General features: G+C 34.6%; 3 protein-coding genes across 5 annotated transcripts; 2 read left to right on the top strand and 1 right to left on the bottom strand.

The window, feature by feature from the left end:
• Window positions 1-3,358: 3,358 nt before the first annotated feature.
• On the bottom strand, window positions 3,359-5,828 carry LOC142523090 (pentatricopeptide repeat-containing protein At3g12770). The gene has a single exon (XM_075626738.1). It carries the CDS (start codon window positions 5,826-5,828, stop codon window positions 3,672-3,674), a length of 2,157 nt encoding a protein of 718 aa, XP_075482853.1. The 3' UTR covers window positions 3,359-3,671.
• Window positions 5,829-13,208: 7,380 nt separating this feature from the next.
• Window positions 13,209-17,233, top strand: LOC142522852 (protein TRIGALACTOSYLDIACYLGLYCEROL 2, chloroplastic-like). 3 transcript variants are annotated; one of them, XR_012814536.1, is made up of 6 exons: window positions 13,209-13,352; window positions 13,440-14,070; window positions 14,179-14,508; window positions 14,965-15,134; window positions 16,945-17,035; window positions 17,128-17,233. XR_012814536.1 is itself a non-coding variant. In XM_075626421.1 (6 exons), the coding sequence occupies exons 2-6, from the start codon at window positions 13,552-13,554 to the stop codon at window positions 17,218-17,220; spliced, it is 1,149 nt and encodes a 382-aa protein (XP_075482536.1). In that variant the 5' UTR covers window positions 13,209-13,352; window positions 13,440-13,551; the 3' UTR covers window positions 17,221-17,233. The 3 variants fall into 3 exon arrangements, 2 of the variants coding, with proteins under 2 accessions (XP_075482536.1, XP_075482538.1); XM_075626421.1 differs by having other exon boundaries at window positions 14,965-15,080; XM_075626423.1 differs by lacking the exon at window positions 13,209-13,352 and having other exon boundaries at window positions 13,360-14,070; window positions 14,965-15,080.
• Window positions 17,234-18,189: 956 nt separating this feature from the next.
• On the top strand, window positions 18,190-19,345 carry LOC142521686 (agamous-like MADS-box protein AGL104). The gene is made up of 4 exons (XM_075624815.1): window positions 18,190-18,519; window positions 18,660-18,713; window positions 18,989-19,007; window positions 19,114-19,345. Exons 1-4 carry the CDS (start codon window positions 18,335-18,337, stop codon window positions 19,201-19,203), a joined length of 348 nt encoding a protein of 115 aa, XP_075480930.1. The 5' UTR covers window positions 18,190-18,334; the 3' UTR covers window positions 19,204-19,345.
• Window positions 19,346-19,879: the final 534 nt, after the last annotated feature.

The following is a 19,879-nucleotide window of genomic DNA, read 5'->3' as shown; positions in this document are numbered from 1 at the left end:
GGTCGGGAGTGCTACTAGAGGTGGGATTGGGAGTAGCGGTGGGGTTGGGCGTGGGATTAGGGAAAACAACAGGTGCGGCCTGTGGGCAAGATTCAGCAGTACATTTATGAGAGTTTCCGCCATGAATGTCATGGTTACGCAACAATCCAAATCCCAAAACGAGCCCGGCCACCACCAAAACTGTAACTATGAAGATGAAGATCTTGGTAGCTTTTCCGACGTAACACATCTCTGATTCTCTCCTCTCCAGCTTTTGCTACTGCTGATTCTGCACTTTTTTCAGCTTTAATTCGTTGCCAAGAAAACCGAAAGATCGATGTAAAGATAGAATATAGCTAATTATGAGTTGGCTGTTATGGAATCTTCGTTCGTGGGAATGATAATTTGGTGGTTTTTCTGTTGGTGGGCTGCGGATGTTGGGAGGGCGACGGAGGAGACGACCGAGTTGGGTGGGGGGTGTGTTGGCATTTTTGTTTGGTTGCTAATGCTCCATATGATGCCTGTTCTATACTGAGTCACGTGAACGCCATCAAGGGGAAATATTATGACTAAATTGTCATCATTTTCACTACAAATTGATTAATCGTCAACTTTGCATATACATCTCGAACAAGATAACACGACGACGGTGGTGAAACATGTGATCATTTGATTAATAGTTATGAATTTGATTCTCTCAAATAATATTATGCCGAAGGCATGTTCCATCGTGAAAAAATAATCGAATTAGTTTATGACTAATGTGCATATTTTTTAGTTGGCCGAGGGATTCATTATAATAAAGTTTCAGACACAATCTCATATGATCCAGAAATTAAAGAAGTTTCGGACACAATTTCATATGAACCAGAAATTAAAGTTGGAGTGAACTTGAACTCAATGTAATAAATTATATTTACATGTATAACAAAAAAAAGTCATTACAATACAGAATTTTGGAAAATTCTGGATTAAGGATTTGGGCTCCGGAATAAGAATATACAAGAGAATGGTATCTGGGCCTTGTGGATTCATTCACCTCTTTCAAGTGCATTAGAGCATTCATTTGCTGAACACGAGGCCCATATTCCCAACTAATGTTGAAAATAAAGCCCAGTGTGCCAGCCAAAATAATGATTCCATATTCATCGGTTTGTTCTATAAAAGGAATATTCTTTCCATTTTTTTAAAGCCTGCCTAGTGCCAATTTGTCACCCTCGTGCGTATTTTGTTGTGTATGCATTTAATGATTGGCGGCGAATTGCGAATTTGATTTATAATATTTTATTAAAACAGACCAATTGATATATTTAACTTGGGCCAAAATTCTCTCTCCGCCTTTTTTTTTTCAAATCTAAATTTAATAGTATTAATTATTCATATTTGCTAATTATTGAAAAATATAAAATAGAGCTAAAATTTAAAAAAAATTCGTTAATAAATTATGTTTTTTTTAAAAAAAAATTTAATCTGTGTGAAAAAATATAGATATAAGTCACTGTGCTAAAATATTTAACTCGAATAATTTATATAACAAGCACCAGAAAATAATATGAATCAAAATTATTGTAAGTTAAATTTAGCTTATCCTCTTTTAAATTAATAATTCGTAACGCACACATAAAATTTATCAAAGAAATTATATAAAAATTGTCAAATGATATATCTTCCTATATTACTGTAAAAATAAAACTAAACACATATTTATCATTTCTTCTAATAGGAGAATTATTACAACAATCTTCCGTTCAATAATAATACTATTTGCAATCAAAGAGAATCGAACTCGTGACATTGAGTCGGATATTAATTATAAGATCTAACATTTCTATAACTCGTTATAACGATTAAAGTTAAAATATTTTAAAATATAAAATAATTTAAGCACCACATTTTGATTTAACTACCAAATAAGAACAATTACTGCATCCATCACATAGTTTTCAAAGCTAGAAATTATTTAAAATTTTATGGAATTGAGTGCAATTATAGAAATAATTTATTCATAAACACCATCTCTTAAACTTTTTTTTTACGAAATAAATAATTATTAAAATACAAAACGAAATTCCCTATTCGTCGAAAATGAATTTTTTCTTTCAAAAATTATTGAGGGTCCGATAATTTAAATTGTGGTCAATATTTATTTATTTAATTTTTTTCCTGGGTTAGTGTATCTTGAATATTGAACTTAGCTATCCTCAAATATCGATTATTAATTAATCTGACAATCGGTTCTTCATTTATTATTCTAGATAAAATGACACGATGGGCCTAATTTAGAATAGTGTGTAGGCGTTATTATAGTAATTATAAACTAATTAAACTTGGGCAGAGTTATTCGTCTCAAATATTATATAATAGTCAATTTTTCATAATTAATACGTAAGACCGGTCGCTCTATCAGGCAGGGACAATTATTGCACCCAACAATCTCCATCCCAATAATTGCACTCTTTGCAATCAATGAAAATCAAACCATGACTTTGGCTCTGATACCAATTGTAGGACCGAGTTCTTGCCGCTTTATCAAAAGCTATAGCTAGTAGTTCAGCGGTGGAGAAAAACCGATTAGCGTCCAAGATTACGTGGAAAATGGAGCAGCGACTGCGGGGGCATACATGGCCTTGGTTCATGCATTCTTCTTGATGGGAGAAGGCCTCACAAATCATAACATAAAACTGATGTCTAAACCATATCCTGAATTGTTTTCTGCTTCAGGGAGGATTCTACGACTTTGGGATGACCTTGGCACTTCAAAGGTGAATGTATATATGTAACTAATTTAATTTGAATCTAAATTTTAATTGATATATCCATATTTTGCAAGAAAAATTTCTCCCTTGATCTTGTTCCGAAATTATTTGAGTTCATATGTAAAATTCATGTGGAAATTGACATTCCAGGAAGAACAAGATCGAGGAGATAAAGCGTCAATCATAGAAGTGTTAATGAAAGAGAAGAATTTATCGACTGAAAACGAAGCCCGACGACACATCAAACAACTCATTATGAACTTATGGAAAGATTTGAATGGGAATCTGTTGGATCCAAATCCATGGCCCTTGTCTATCATCAATGTCTGCTTTAATATGTGCAGAACTGCACTAGTGTTTTACCAGCACCAAGAATACAGCTATGCCTCCAATGTCAAAAACATTGCTGATTATATATTTATGGAGCCCGTTGAGCTTTAGCTACATCGATCTATTGCTTTCAAACTTATAATTGAATCCTATATATATATCGACTTGTATTTTGAAAGGTATTCGTAAATATATTAATAAAAATAATAAAGACAGCATGCACGCATCTTGACTCATATCAAAATAACCCATTATCATTGAACTCCACACTACTATATAAAAATCGCCCACAAGCTCCTCTCGCTCTCCTCCCCCTCGATGTCTCGTCACTGGGTACACATTCATCAGCGTCTTTGAAGGGTAAGATTAACAACTTAACGAACCGGTATTGAATAAAATAATATCCAGACCACCAAAAAATGGCCAAAATTGAACTTCATTTTTCCAGAAAAATTATACCTCAAATAGTCTCATTCTATCCGAATGTAGTTTTAAGAAGAACAACATAGCTGCACATGCATGCTCCGGTGATTTATCATTTATCCTTTTTTAGACATTTTTATGAACTGAATAAATTGCCAAAATCATAGAGTAAGTACTACGATTTTACCAATAATCACCACAAGAACAACTTCCTTTCTTGAAATGATGAAACCGGTTTGTATCTCTGACAACAATCTCCCTGTTAACCAAATTTGATATTAATTTGGTTGCTAAATGGCAGTTGACACAAGCCCTCAAGTTCTTCGTTATCCTAAGTATAGTTCCAGGAGCCGTACAGATGAGTCCATATGCAATTGCTAGCCTTTCACTGTGATTACATAAAATTGCCTCTTTTTCCTCATCATCCAGATCATGCAAAGCTGATTCTTTGTCAGGGGCGAATCCACACTCCAATAACCTTGTTTCCAACCACTCAAGCTTATCATATATTTCCTCTGATCTTAAATGAGACTTGTCACCCATACGAAAAGCCTGAAGCCTCCCATTTATCTCGATGGTGCTATATCCCAAATCTTTGTTCAATCCGTTCTTCTTCATCATTACTCGAACCTTTGCCACACCATCCCACATACGGGATGCAGCGTAAAGATTAGAGAGCTGCACATAATGTCCTATGTTTAGCGGATCTAAAGCGAAAAGTCTCTCTGCAGCATATTCACCAAGCGCTACTCCACGATAGGTTTTACATGCACTCAAGAGAGCCCCCCAAACCGAAACACCCGGTTGGACTGGCATGGTTGTGATGAAATTATATGCCTTCTCCAAGCACCCAGCCCGGCCTAGCAAGTCGACAACACCAGCATAATGCTGCTGGCTAGGCTCAATGCCAAACTCCTTCATGCTGTTGAAATATTCCCACCCCTTCTCTATGAGACCAGAATGACTACATGCGGTAATCAAGCCAAGAAATGTAACATCATTTGGAGATACTCGTGCGTGCTTCATTCCGTCAAAAAGTTCAGCCGCTTCTTTTCCTAAACCATGTAATGCATAACCCATTATCATTGAACTCCACACCACTATATCTTTATTGACAATCTGGTTAAAAATCTGGCGAGCCAGCTCCACATTCCCACATTTTGAATACATGTCAATAAGAGCGGTGTTCACAAATAAGTTATCTCTGAACTCGCTATTCTTAACATGGCCACCCATCAATCTTGCTTGCTCAAGTGACCCCAGCTGGGCAGTAGCCAAAACGGCAGATTGTAAAGTCACAGAATCTGGTTGAATTTTTTTTGATATCATCTCGTGGAATAGATCCAACGCCTCGTTAGCATGACCATTTTTGACAAATCCTGAAATCATGGCATTCCAGAGAATCACATTCTGAACCTTCATCTGATCAAACAAAGATTTTGCAGCCATCACCAGGCCACATTTTGCATAGAGAGACGTGAGTGCTATTCGCAAGTCAGGTTCAAATTCAAGTCCCATCTTTGTCGCCAAACTGTGAAGACATCTTCCCTGTTCCATGTCGTCTATGTCCGAATAAGCCTTTGCAACACTCACTAATGATATCCAATCCGGTTTTACACCCGAGCCTCTCATGTCTCTAAAAATCCTCAAAGCCTCCATGGGATGTCCATGCTGTATATAACCGGAAATAATTGAAGTCCAAGAGACAACATTCCGATTACTCAACCCATCAAAAACAACACGAGCACAATCGTTCTTTCCACACTTCACGTAAAAAGCCACGAGCCCATTTTGCACAACCACATCGCCCTCGAGCCCATTTCTTAAAATTTGCGCATGAACGGCAAGACCAATTTCTTCTGCCGCTAAGCCACCACAAGCTTTAAGAACGTGAGGAAACGTGTGAGAATCTGGACTCACAAACTCCCCCTGCATCCTCCAGTACATTTCAACAACCTTATCCAACATATTGTGGCTAGAATATCCCTTGATAATTGCATTCCACAAAGAAACATACGGATTCGGAAACTCATCAAACAGTTGGCGAGCATATTCAACTTCTTTAAGATCGCAGCACCTACGGATGAACTTGGTGATAACAAATCCATCGCTCTGCAATCCATGCCTGTATAATTGGCTGTGGATTTGATTGATATGATTTCTACCGGTAGATTTCTCAAGCAGAGATGCATATAAAAACTCAAGACCACCGGAGCTGTCGCTAGTGTGGTAAAAACTGTTACTGAAAAGACGACGATTATTTTCAAAGTTGAAACTTCTGAAGAACAGGTAAGGAAATCTGAAAGGCCGTTGCTGCAAAGAAATCCCACAAGATGACATAAACCCAAACAAACAGCTCAAAACGAACAAAGTTGGCAGCGTTGAATAGCTAACAAATGAGCGGGATAATAAGTTCGTTCTTGATACATCTGAATCGAATAAAGATCGAATCTTTTAGAATTAAAAAAGCATGAATCTTCATAAATCATCAAACTACATTTAATGGATCTATAAAACCCACCTACCACTGCAAATTAATGAGAGTAATACAAATAAGTTAAACGGTGCCTACTATATGTGAACTTTGCATAAGCACATGTATTAACATACATCAAAACAAAACAAAATTCTATAAGAGATGTTTGTTACCCACATGTCTAAATGTGACGTGGATCTACCAAAAGATTCAAGCACGGAATTCCAGATTCTTCGTGAAACGATGTCATCATATGCTGTGTGTGTCTTGATTCAAGTTGTCTGCTAGTCTTTGTCGGCATGTGCTAAATTTTGGCGGAATGATAATGGAGGAACTAAGGACTTGCATAGTAACGGGCAGGTTTATTCAAACCAAAGTGCCTTGGGGTTGGATTGGATTGGGAAGTTTTGTTTTGCTTCTCGGTATCCAAAATCGAATCATTTTAAATATTTTTAACACACGTATCTTTGTGAATTTCGACTTGTAATATCATTATTATGTTTTATTTTTAAAAAAATGTATACAATCTTGAATGGAATTTGGATAACTAGTTAAGAATATAGTTTCAATACATACTCACGTCATCGTCAATCATATATTAAAAAATGAATAGGTCTCTTGTGAGACGGTCTTACGAATCTTTATCTATGAAAAGGGTGAACCCTACCGATATTCACAATAAAAATTAATACTCATATCATAAAAAGTAACACTTTTTAATGGATGACCCAAATAAGAGATCCGCCTCATAAAATATGATCCGTGAGACTGTCTCACACAAATTTTTGCCTTCGAAAATACAATGAGTATCACAAGGTTTTGGCTAAATGACATCAATGTCTCAACAAAATGAGGATATTTTGGCTCAATGGATATAAAGCTTGTACAATCATTTAGAAAACTCAAAACAATAAACAAATTGTTGTGAAAAAGTAAAAATTTATGGTAAAAAGTAAAAATCTCAAACTCTCAAAATTTACCAAACTACACACTTTATAATATTTTTCTCTCTACTCAATTGTAATTTTCTTCACAAATGAGAGATCTATTTATAGGAAATCTTTACAAATAATCCAAAAATAAAATACATCATTACCTACATCATCACACACTAATTTTCAATATTTACAACTCTTATTTTCAACATTCAAATATTCAACATTCAAATATTCAATACACACATTTTAAATATTATTTTCCAATAGTCCCCCTTGTGATGATGATCATGATACGATGATGTCTTCATTACGTGTTTTTGTACTGCCTCGTTAAAAACCTTACTTGGAAAAACTCATTGGGATAAAAACCATAGTAAGGGAAAAAGAGTGCAGTCACGTAAACTCTCCCTGATGTTGACATGAACAATTCTTCACAAATTTCGTAGATTGCGCATCCCAATATTATATATGTGCTTTCTGAATATTGACGTAGGAAGTGCCTTTGTGAAGAGATCTGATGAGTTTTCACTTGATTGAATGTGACGAACATCAATACATCTATTCTTCTCAAGCTCCTTGGTGAATGCGAAGAACTTAGGAGGAATATGTTTAGTTCTGTCGCTTTTTATGTATCCTTCTTTCATTTGAGCAACACATGCAGCATTATCTTCATATAGTATCACAGGCTTCTCATCAGATGATAATCCGCATAAAATTTGGATATGTTGGGTCATTGATTTTAACCACACACATTCACGACTTGCTTCATGTAGTGCAATAATCTCGGCATGATTTGATGAAGTTGTTACGAGCGTTTGTTTCTGAGAACGCCAAGAAATTGCAGTGCCTCCACGAGTAAATACATATCCAGTTTGGGAACGTGCCTTGTGTGGATCAGATAAGTATCCAGCATCAGCATAACCAATTATACTTGGATTAGCATCTTTTGAATACAAAAGTCCCAAGTCTGTCGTTCCTCGTAGATAACGGAATATATGTTTAATTCCGTTCCAGTGTCTCTTTGTTGGATATGTGCTAAATTTTGCCAACAGATTCACGGCAAAAGATATATATGGCCTTGTACAATTTGTAAGGTACATAAGGGCACCGATGGCACTTAGATATGGTACTTCTGGACCAAGAATATCTTCATCATCTTCACATGGACGGAATAGATCCTTTTCTATGTTTAATGATCTAACAACCATTAGAGTACTTAAAGGATTTGCTTTATCCATATTAAAACGTTTAAGGATCTTTTCTGTATAATTTGTCTGGTGAACAAACATTCCACATTCTTTTTGTTCAATTTGTAAACCCAGACAATACTTGATTTTTCCAAGATCCTTCATTTCAAATTCTTCCTTCAAGTATGACACAACTTCTTGAATTTCTTTATTCGTTCCAATGATGTTTAAATCATCAACATATACAGCAATAATTACGCATCCGGATGTTGTTTTCTTAATGAAAACACCAGGGCATATTGAATTATTTACATATCCCTTTTTCATCAAGTGATCACTTAATCGATTATACCACATTCGACCTGATTGCTTTAACCCATATAATGATCTTTGTAATTTCACAGAATAACATTCCCTGGGTTTTGAACTTTGTGCTTCAGGCATCTTAAATCCTTCACGGATTTTCATATATATATTACTATCAAGTGATCCATATAAGTAAGCTGTAACAACATCCATAAGACGCATTTCTAAATTTTCAGATACCGCCAAGCTAATCAAATACCGAAACGTAATTGCATCCATCACAGGAGAATACGTTTCTTCATAATCAATTCCAGGCCTTTGAGAAAAACCTTGTGCAACAAGTCGAGCTTTATATCTTACTATTTCATTTTTCTCATTTCGCTTTCGAATAAAAACCCATTTGTATCCAACAGGTTTTACACCTTCAGGTGTAAGGACTATAGGTCCAAAAACATTACGTTTATTTAGCGAATTTAATTCAACCTGGATGGCATCTTTCCATTTTATCCAATCCTGCCGATTTTTACATTCACCAAAAGATTTTGGTTCATGATCTTCGTTATCATTTATGATGTCGATTGCCACATTATAAGAAAATATATCATCAATTTCATCTATATCTTTTCGGTTCCATATTTTTCCAGTATTAATATAATTGATAGAGATTTCATGATTCTCGTCAGTTTGTGGTTCTGACAGAACATTTTCATCATCATGTGTTTCTTCAGGAACACCATTATCTATTTTGTGATCATCATGTGTTTCTTCAGAAACGTCATTCTTTATTTTGTGATCATCGTGTTTCTCTATGAATTTTCTTTTTCGAGGATTTTTATCCTTGGAACCGACTGGCCTTCCACGCTTCAGGCGTTTAATGACATCATGAGTATCTTCCATTTGTTTCTTTGGAATTTCAATTCGAGCAGGGGCATTTGCAGCATGTATATATGATTTAGTTACCCCCTTTGTGTCTGCAAATGCATCTGGTATTTGATTTGCTATTCTTTGCAAGTGTACAATTTGTTGTACATCTTTTTCACATTGTTTTGTTCTTGGATCCAGATGTAACAATGATGATACATACCATGTAATTTCCTTTTCGGTATGTTTCTGTTCTCCCCCTAACATTGGGAAGATTTTCTCATTAAAATGACAATCAGCAAAACGTGCTGTGAACACGTCGTCTGTCTGAGGTTCAAGATATCGAATGATTGATGGACTATCATAACCGATATAAATTCCAACCTTTCTTTGAGGTCTCATTTTCTTTCGTTGCGGTGGTGCAATAGCCACATACACACCATACATCCAAAAATTCTCAGATGAGAAATGTCTGGTTCTTTACCAAATGCAAGCTGCAATGGGGAGTATTTATGATATGCACTTGGTCTGATGCGAATTAATGAAGCAGCGTGTAAAATTGCATGTCCCCATATAGAAATAGGGAGCTTTGTTTTCATAATCATTGGTATAGCAATCATTTGCAGAAGTTTAATCAATGATTCAGCCAATCCATTCTGTGTATGTACATGAGCAACAGGATGCTCAACAATGATTCCCATAGACATACAATAATCATTGAAAGTTTGGGAAGTAAATTCACCAGCATTATCAAGTCTAATTTTCTTGATTGTATAATCGGGAAATTGATTCCTCAATTTTATTATTTGAGCAAGTAATCTTGCAAATGCAACATTTCGAGTTGATAATAAACATACATGTGACCATCTGCTGGAGGCATCAATCAATACCATAAAGTATCTGAATGGTCCACATGGTGGATAGATTGGTCCACAAATATCACCCTGAATACGTTCAAGAAACATTGGTGATTCAGTTTGGATTTTGACTGGTGATGGTCTTATAATAAGTTTTCCAAGAGAACATGCTTTACATTGAAACTTATTATTCTGAAAGATCTTCTGGTCTTTCAGTGGATGACCATGTGTATTTTCTATAATTCTTCGCATCATTGTTGAACCAGGATGTCCCAATCGATCATGCCAATTGTTTAATATCGAAGAATTATCAACTACCATGTTTGATTCAATGGGACTTATATGTGTATAATGCAATCCAGTAGGGAGCATTGGTAGTTTTTCAATCACATATTTCTTTCCTGATTTATATGTGATAAGACACATATATTTCTCATTCCATTCATTCATTGTTTGAGTATCATACCCATGGGAATATATATCATTAAAACTCAACAAAATTCTTTTCGATTGTGGTGAATATAAAGCATCATTGATCAAAAATTTTGTATCATTAGGTAACAAAAATTGTGCTTTACCACATCCTTTAATCAAGTCTACAGGACCTGATATTGTATTCACCGTTGTTTTTGTTGGTTTTAGTTCCAAGAAATATCTTTTATCTCGGAGGATAGTGTGCGTTGTACCACTATCGGGTATGCAAACTTCAGCTTTGCTCATAGCATTTTCCATATTTGAACTTCAAAAAAATATGCAATGAAATAAATTACTTGCAATATATATTTAAATATAACACAAATCATAATTATACAATAAAACATTATTCTATGAATACATGAAAAATAGATTATTGTACATTTATATTCTAATATTATATTGTTCATTTTCAGAGAAATCGTTGAGAAAATCTGCAGCATCAATATTGTTCATTTATATCTCACCAACATATTGATCATTTCCAGAGAAATCATTCATAAAATCACCAGCATCAAAATGAGTTGAATCACTCAAACGGTCACTGCGCTCAGTGAAGTTGGTCTCCTTTTTTTTCCCCTTTAATGATTCTTTATAAAGTTTACAAAGGTGCTCAGGGGCTCGACAAACTTTGGACCAATGTCCTGGAGTACCACATCTGTAACAAGAACTTTCATATCTTTTTGAGTGTTTCTCATTAACACTTGTATTCTCATGATGCCTTTTCTGTGGATGGTTTGGGACGTTCTTTTGAGATGAGTTATAAAAATAACTATCTCGATTATTTTCAAAACCACGGCCTTGACCACGACCACGGCCAATTCCACGTCCACGTCCACGACCTCGACCTCGACCTCGACCAAAACCTTGTCTTTGAATTTGATTTTGATTTCCAGGTTTAAATTCATTTTTACTTACAGCATTTACTTCTGGAAATGCTGTTGATCCAGTGGGTCGGGACTGATGATTTCTCATTAATAGCTCGTTGTTTTTTTCCGCCACAAGAAGACAGGCGATGAGTTCAGAATATCTCGCGAATCCACGTACTCTATATTGTTGCTGTAGGAGTAATATTTGATGCATGAAACGTGGAAAATGTTTTTTCAAGCATCTCAGATTCTGTGACCTCATGTCCACAAAATTTTAATTGCGAGATTATTCTATACATCGCCGAATTGTAATCACTGACTTTTTTAAAGTCTTGGAATCTCAATGTATTCCATTCATCCCGGGCGGTCGGAAGTATAACTTCTCTTATATGTTCGAATCTTTCTTTTAATCCCTTCCACAAAGCCATGGGATTTTTTTCAGTCATATATTCACATTTCAATCCATCGTCGAGATGTCGACGCAAAAATATCATGGCTCTTGCCTTTTCTTGTGACGTGCATATGCCATTTTCTTTAATGGTCTCGCTTAGACCCAATGACTCAAGATGCATTTCTACATCTAGAGTCCATGGCATATAATTCTTTCCCGTGATGTCGAGCGCAACAAATTCGAGCTTTGTTAAATTTGACATGGTGGTACTAAAAAAAATTACGATGCATTTTATTAGTTAATAATTATTGCAATACAAAGTAACGGATAAACAACAAGTACAAGTATTTGTAAAAATAAAGAAAACGCACGAGGAGGATATTCTCCGATAAATACAAGACTCGTGAGTATGACAACCAAAATAATTAAAAATATCCTTGAGAAAGCCATCTTCTTTTTTCTTCGAAAAATTTGATGATGAATAATTTTTAGAGAAGAAGAGAAAGTTGGAGTGATGGAATGTGTTTGTGAGATCATATTTATAGGGCAAAAACTAGTCGTTTTTTACCATTTATGACCGTTGGGGTACAAAAAAAATAAAGGTATGTATTTGTATAATTTTATTGTAATAATATGATATATATAATATTAGACATGTTTAAATAATTATGTATATCATATCATAATATTATAATGAGTGTCATAATTTATTTTGTTTAAAAACCTTATAGGCTTTTATACTTGTCGTATCCCTTACCGGGAGTGTGGGATGTCGTCTTAACATCCTCCCAGGATTTATAACAAGTTTATGAAAAATTTATTTTTATTATTTCTAATAATAACATTATATTGTATATTAAATAAATACACAATAAATAAATAACAGTAAAATAAATATAATTATTTTTTGTTACCTTTTTCTTCTGTTTGGAGCTTGGAAAAGTATGTAGGACTTTTAGAGCTTCGTGCTGATAACGTGTTGTGAAAAAGTAAAAATTTATGGTAAAAAGTAAAAATCTCAAACTCTCAAAATTTACCAAACTACACACTTTATAATATTTTTCTCTCTACTCAATTGTAACTTTCTTCACAAATGAGAGATCTATTTATAGGAAATCTTTACAAATAATCCAAAAATAAAATATATCATTACCTACATCATCACACACTAATTTTCAATATTTACAACTCTTATTTTCAACATTCAAATATTCAAGATTCAAATATTCAATACACACATTTTAAATATTATTTTCCAATACAAATAAATAAAAAGCATAAAATTCTATTTTAGAACAAATATAATAGTTATTATCCTTGTTGGACTTTTTGAACTTTTATTCTCGGCTTCTTATTTAGCCCAATCCACTTTAGTCCCATCTTCTATTCGGGTTACGGCCCAGACCATCCCAATCATCCTCTGCGTCCTAGCTGCTGCTGCTGCTGCTTCTGTTTCAGTCCATTCTACAGTGCTAATGCGTGTTTGAATACAGATTATGGAAAAGGTGACCTATTTCAATCACTGTATGTTATGTATTCGGCGATTTTTTTTTAAATATTCTAAGAACCGTTTGTGTCTGATATATATGTAGGTTCTTCGTTTCTAGAATCGATTACCATTTGATACTGTCAATAATCAACGGGAGTGATTCCTTACTGAGGAGTGTGCATAGATTTTTCACTAAATATTGTGATTAAAACGAGATGGTAGGCAATTCAGCACTTTTTGTTTCAACAAGCTCGCAAGTGTTGTCTCCCTCTTCTATCACTCACGTTTCAGGGAACGGTTCATTGAATTTGTTCCCCTGTTCAACAGCTAAGCTGAGGCACAAGAGGAAGAAACCATTTGTTATCAAAGGTTCTGCTGAACACAATGTGTCGTCTTCTGAATCAAAGAGCCCTCTCTCCGTGGTCATCAACTTCACCCGGGCTATATGGAGGCAAACTTTGAGACCCTTGTGTGATTTCGGTTTTGGTAGAAAAAGCATATGGGAAGGTGGTGTTGGGTTGTTTCTTGTTTCCGGGACGGTACTGTTGGTGCTTACCTTGGCTTGGTTAAGGGGGTTTCAATTGAGATCAAAGTTCAGGAAGTATTTGGCGGTTTTTGAGTTTGATCAGGCTAGTGGCATTTGCACCGGAACATCAGTTAGGATTCGAGGGATAAACGTTGGCACAGTGGTGTCTGTCAATCCATCCTTGCGGAGTATTGAAGCTTTGGTTGAAGTGAGGCAAACTTTCTACTTATTCTACACCTGGGGCTTCGATGCTCGCTGTGATATGATTGTTTGTCATAGTTTTCCTTTCTTACCTTTTATTTTTTTTTAAATCCAGGTTGAAGATGATAAAGTTGTCATACCTTGGAATTCATTGATTGAAGTCAATCAATCTGGTCTGCTGATGGAAACTGTTATTGATATCACCCCACGAGAACCCATTCCAACACCTTCTGTCGGGCCTCTAGACGTGGATTGTGTTAAAGAGGGGTTAATTGTATGTGATAGACAAAAGGTAAAGGGTCACCAAGGGGTGAGTTTGGACGCATTGGTTGGAATCTTTACTCGCATTGGACGTGAAATGGAAGAAATTGGCCTATCAAATACGTATGCATTAGCTGAGCGAGTTGCTGCTGTGATTGAAGAAGCCCGACCACTGCTTAGAAAGGTTTGGTCTGCCCAATCCTATGTTAGTGCAATTGTTTTTCTCTGGAATTGACTGTTTTTAGTTATATTTGTTGTATAATCAGTCACAAAATTATCTTGAATTTTTTCCCCAGTATCAGTGATCACATTCCCGCAAATTAATTTGTTATTTCCATCTATATAATGAAAATGTTTGTATTTATTATGAAAGTGTATGTATTTTCCCCAGGGTTACTCTGATGCTATAATTGAGGCATTCAGATGTGGCTTTTTCATCTTCATTACTATACGAGTCTCTATTGATTGCCTTTTTATTTCATGTAGTAAATTTTAACCAAACGAACTTGCAACTGTTGAATAATTTTGTTTAGTTATCGTTATATTGCTTCCTTCAAATAAATTTAATAGGCACTTCACAGCATTATAGTTTGATTATATTCTCATGCAAAATTCTATCTTTGATATAGTGACTTCTCAGATGACAGTCATGGCTGAAGATATCGAACCTTTACTGGCTGAAGTTAATAGTAGTGGTTTGCTGAAGGAAGTTGAAAATTTAACCAAAAGCCTTGCACGCGCTTCTGAGGATGTGAGGTAAAGCAATATATGAGACACCAAATCTCGATGCCAGTATATTCATATGTAAATGTATGCACTCTTATGCCTCGCAGACTTGAATTAATAGGCATCATGATACACATTATCTGATGAGCGAAGAAAACCACTGAAAATAAATAAACTGTTGACTAGTAAGAATTTTGATGAGCATATTTTAGAAATAATATATTAAGAATAGAATGTAATTCTATATTATGTTGATTTCTCTATTTACCATCTCTTTCATGTTGAGCTTGGTACCAGAACAAGATAGTCAGACTTTTCCCCCTAAGTATTGCATTAGTAAAAATTCAAAAATAAAATGTGACCTGGATATTTTTCCCTTCAGAAGTAGCTGTAGCAGTGACTCTTGAGCGGCTCAGTCAAAAATCGACTCGAGCTTGATTTAACTGAGATTGAGTCGTGTTCGAGTAACTCAAGTCTTTGCTTGAGTCGAGTTCGAGTTTTAGTTGTTTTTACTCAGCTCGTGAGTTACTTGAGTAAGTTCATATATCTTTTTTTATTTAGAGGATATAAAGTTTAAGGGATATTTTTGTCGATGTATACCTCGTAAGCACCCCTAGACCCTAGTAACCACACTTTTAAATCTCTACTGGTTTCCTATCTGTCATGGTCACAGATCGATTTTACATTGTTTTCATGTATTTTATTTGTGGGCACAGTTATGAAAATTGTCTGTTACTTTTCAACAGAAGACAAAACAGATTATCTGTGTTTACGAAATGTTGTAAGATAGTTTCAGACCATATTTTATCTGAAATTGAATTCAATTTTTCCATGTTCAAATTGGGAGGTGTTAGAAATTAAAAGATATTTAGGATTCGGATTTGATGTTTACAAATTAGGATAGATCTTTCATATAATTTTATTGTAGTTTAGTCAATAAAAAATTTGAGTTATTTGTGTCCCTAGTGCATTTTCTTTCTTATAAGTGGAGATGATGTTAGCATTCAATAGTAAGAGCGAAAATTCAAATTATTTTTTTCACTAAATTTTTTTCGCTATTGGATGCAGAGATGATATTTTATTCTATATTAAAAGCGATATGTAAAAGTATTTTTTCCTTCATATGGTCGTAGGTGTAGGTATTTAGAACTTAAGCATGTGACTATTGCAATTTGTGCTATCTTTCTTTAGGATTGATCTCCTTTTTAGTGTTCAACATCTATCATTGTCCATCCTCTTCCAATTTCCTTGAAAGGAACAGCTGCATCAATATCTTTCTGCTTTCAAAACGCTTGAGATGAAAAACATAAGAACTCGAATCCTAAGAGCAGGAATGAGGAATGCAATGATTTTATTAATTTGTCTTACTTCCTCCGTGTTTTGAACTTGTGACATAAGCAATCAATATAGAAGAATGTAATCAATTTTTAGAAATCTCACATCAAAATTTTAAGAAACGAATGGGAGAAATCGGAGATCTCCTCCCCTCACCCTGCGGTCTTGCTAATAATGATGACGACAGGTTTTGGCACGAATAAGTAGGGATTAAATTGAATCAAACAAAATTAGAAATATATCCATGGCAAAGTTTTGCTTTCTCATTGTTTTTCTTGTTCCACAAGAGCTATAAAGTTGTGATTGGTTATGCAACATAAACCTGAATTTAACTTCATCAACGATGTCCATGAATCCGCATGTTTACATTCTATTATCTGCCAATGGATGAAACCTATAAATTGATATACGAGGTTCCATCTGATGATTGGAGTATCAAAGTCACTAAATTTTCTGCGAAAATAGCAAGTTATCATTTGATGCATTTTGACTTGAATCGCGTTTTCCATTAATGTTGTATGATAATTGTCTAATGGAGCTTTATGTTTGAACTTTGCAGGATGGTGCATTCATCGATTGTGACTCCGGAAAACAAGGAACTAATTCAGAAGTCTATTTATACCTTAATTTTCACTCTAAAGAACATCGAGGTAGGATCAAGCGGTGGTTAATCCTCTTAGTATCAGGCAATATTTAAATGTTGCTTGATTTCATACCCTCTTCATTATCAATCAATATGCAGAATATAAGCTCGGATATATTGGGATTCACTGGGGACGAAGCCACGCGAAGGAACTTGAAGTTGCTCATCAAGTCCCTTAGCAGGCTGCTGTGAGCCAAGAAAAGAGGGGGAAAATGACCAACATAATTTCGTGAATCCAAAGTGATTTGCTGGTAATTACATTAACGATTATACCAGATGGATAGATTGAGAATACGTTGCTTTTGAATATTCAGTTGATTTGATTAAGTTGTAAACTTTGAATAGGAATTTTATTTCAAATAAATTGAGCTTCTTTTTGGAGAAAAGTCGAGTGATCAATTCACAAAAGCGGAAAAATTATTTAATTACGAGGACAAACAAAGAGGAAGTATTTGTTAGAAAAACATTATTGATGCAAAGTCTAATTCGAACGATTGCCCTTCGCAGGAGTTAGACAAGGTGTGACGACTTACGAAACCATAAGAATGGATAACTGCGTGAACTGTGGAATGGAAGAGGAAGAGTAACTACGTCACCATGACGCATTTTTTCTATTACTATTGATCAAAGGAGGTACTAATTTTGGGGTGGTGGAGTGAAGTCTTTTTATTTACCTAAAATATCATAATTATTTTTAAACTTTCTCTGTGGACTAAAAATCAATAATTATTTTTAATTTTTTAAAATAAAAATAATGTCATTTGATTTCTTTAAATATATATAAATTTATATTACATCCACCATATAATATGTTTGGGAAAATACATTCTCCGATACCATCCATTTATCCAAATCCAAGATACTCTACATGCACGTCCGATACATTAATACCATGTTTCAATTATTTTATTTTCACATCGTACTTGCATTTTGTTTTTATTTTTTTATAACGGGGTTGGAACATGTAATTATATTTTATTTTGTGTTATCTACGCTCTATTTCGTCAACTCTATTTAAATAATTGGTGCAAGATCTGCTCTTTTTCCTCCAAGATTTGGAATTCAATGACCATTTAATTACAAATTCAACAAGGCTCAGTATGAAAATAAATCCAACGATAAACAACCAAAGGCGATTCTCCATTCATTGCGAGACTAAAATCTCGACACATGACAAATCATCGTACAGCAATTAATGTTAGAGCTCGTCTCTGTTGACTCTATTTTAACGCCCATAAAAAGTGAATAAGGCGAATTAATGAAAAAGCACTCGTTCCCTTTTCTCTAAATTCTACTCTTTTTCTTCATGGGTCGCAAGAAACTTGCAATGAGGCGAATCGAGAATGCGACGACTCGTCAACTTACCTACGGCAAGCGTAAAGATGGGATTGTGAAGAAGGCGAGCGAATTGTCTGTGTTGTGTGATACAGATGTGGCCGTTGTTATGTTTTCCCCGACTGGTAAACTTACCACCTTTGCGAGCAATGGAAGGTCCGTTCCCGAAATTCATATATACACGCACACGCACATGCGCGCGCACACACACATATATATATATCTATATAGATGTTGTGATGCGACTTGAATCCAAGATCTTATAAATTTGATTTTTCTTGTGTTTTGTTGAGTAGGGTTGAGGATATCTTCCTGCGTTTTGTGGATAGGCCCGATGAACTTAGAGGAGGGTACGCATTTTTTTTTACAAGTACTCGATCGGGTTTATATACGTTATGAGATTGAAATCAAAGTCAAAATTCCATGTCCGAAAATGGATAAATTTTTATCAGACCATTTATGTATGTCTGAATTTGCGGAAGACACAATTCTATTATAGTTTACAAATTAACGAGGAAGTAGACGATTATCACTTGCATAATTTTATGGGAAATTAATACTAATTTATATATACAGTTTGAAAATTTTTTTATATCTGAAAATTGTCTATATTTTTTTGTGGCAGGCCTATCATTAATGAAGAGGTACATATAAATATATATATATATATATATACATAATCTTGGATTCAATAATTAACTTGGATTTGTGGACTAGGAATTTGATTTTTGTTTTAACTTGTGATTTTAGTTCTTGTCTGAAAAGCTCAGGCAACTGAAGTATGAAGGAGAAATGCTGGAAAAGATAGCAATGTACGTAACCTTTTTCCCTTATAAATAAAACCCACATATTAGATACACATAGAAATTAAAGATTTTTTTTTTGGAGTGAAGAATTTTTTTAAAAAAATAAAATTTGTGTTTTCCGTTCTCAGATAAAAAAAAATACATCATCATCGAGACAAATCTAATTTTTTAAAAAAATTTATAGGAATAACTGTCTATTTGTTTTGAACCCTCTTCGTGTACCTAGGCATGCATGCATGTGATTCTTCGAGGTTTATTGTACGTCTCTAACATTGCTTTTTAATCTGTTTGTTTCACTTGATGAACAAACCAAATTCATGTACGATTATCTTTCAACAAGCCCAGTATTGAGGTATGATTCAGTTTCTACTCTTTGAAATACTTTTTTCGTCACACCTTAATTATCCGAAGTAAAAAATAATACTTGAGACGATGTATGGTTTTAAATTTAAACGGGTATGGAACAAACTGATGAACATGTCACACTTTATGACATATTTGAATATAGTCTAAATGCTTTCAGTCGAGCTTTATGTTTGGATTTTTTCAGATTGGAGAGGAAAATTGTATTTGAATCAGACATAAATTTTGGTACATTCAATTTTCAGGCATATCCCGTGTTACTTATTAAGTAATTCTGCCATTAGGGTTTGTTAATTAAAGATCATTAGAACTACATTTTACAAATTGATTTCATATGTGCACATCAT

This window comes from Primulina tabacum, chromosome 13 (assembly GCF_025594145.1).
Source record: "Primulina tabacum isolate GXHZ01 chromosome 13, ASM2559414v2, whole genome shotgun sequence".
Lineage (NCBI taxonomy): Eukaryota > Viridiplantae > Streptophyta > Magnoliopsida > Lamiales > Gesneriaceae > Primulina > Primulina tabacum.
This window is presented reverse-complemented; position numbering and strand designations above follow the sequence as displayed.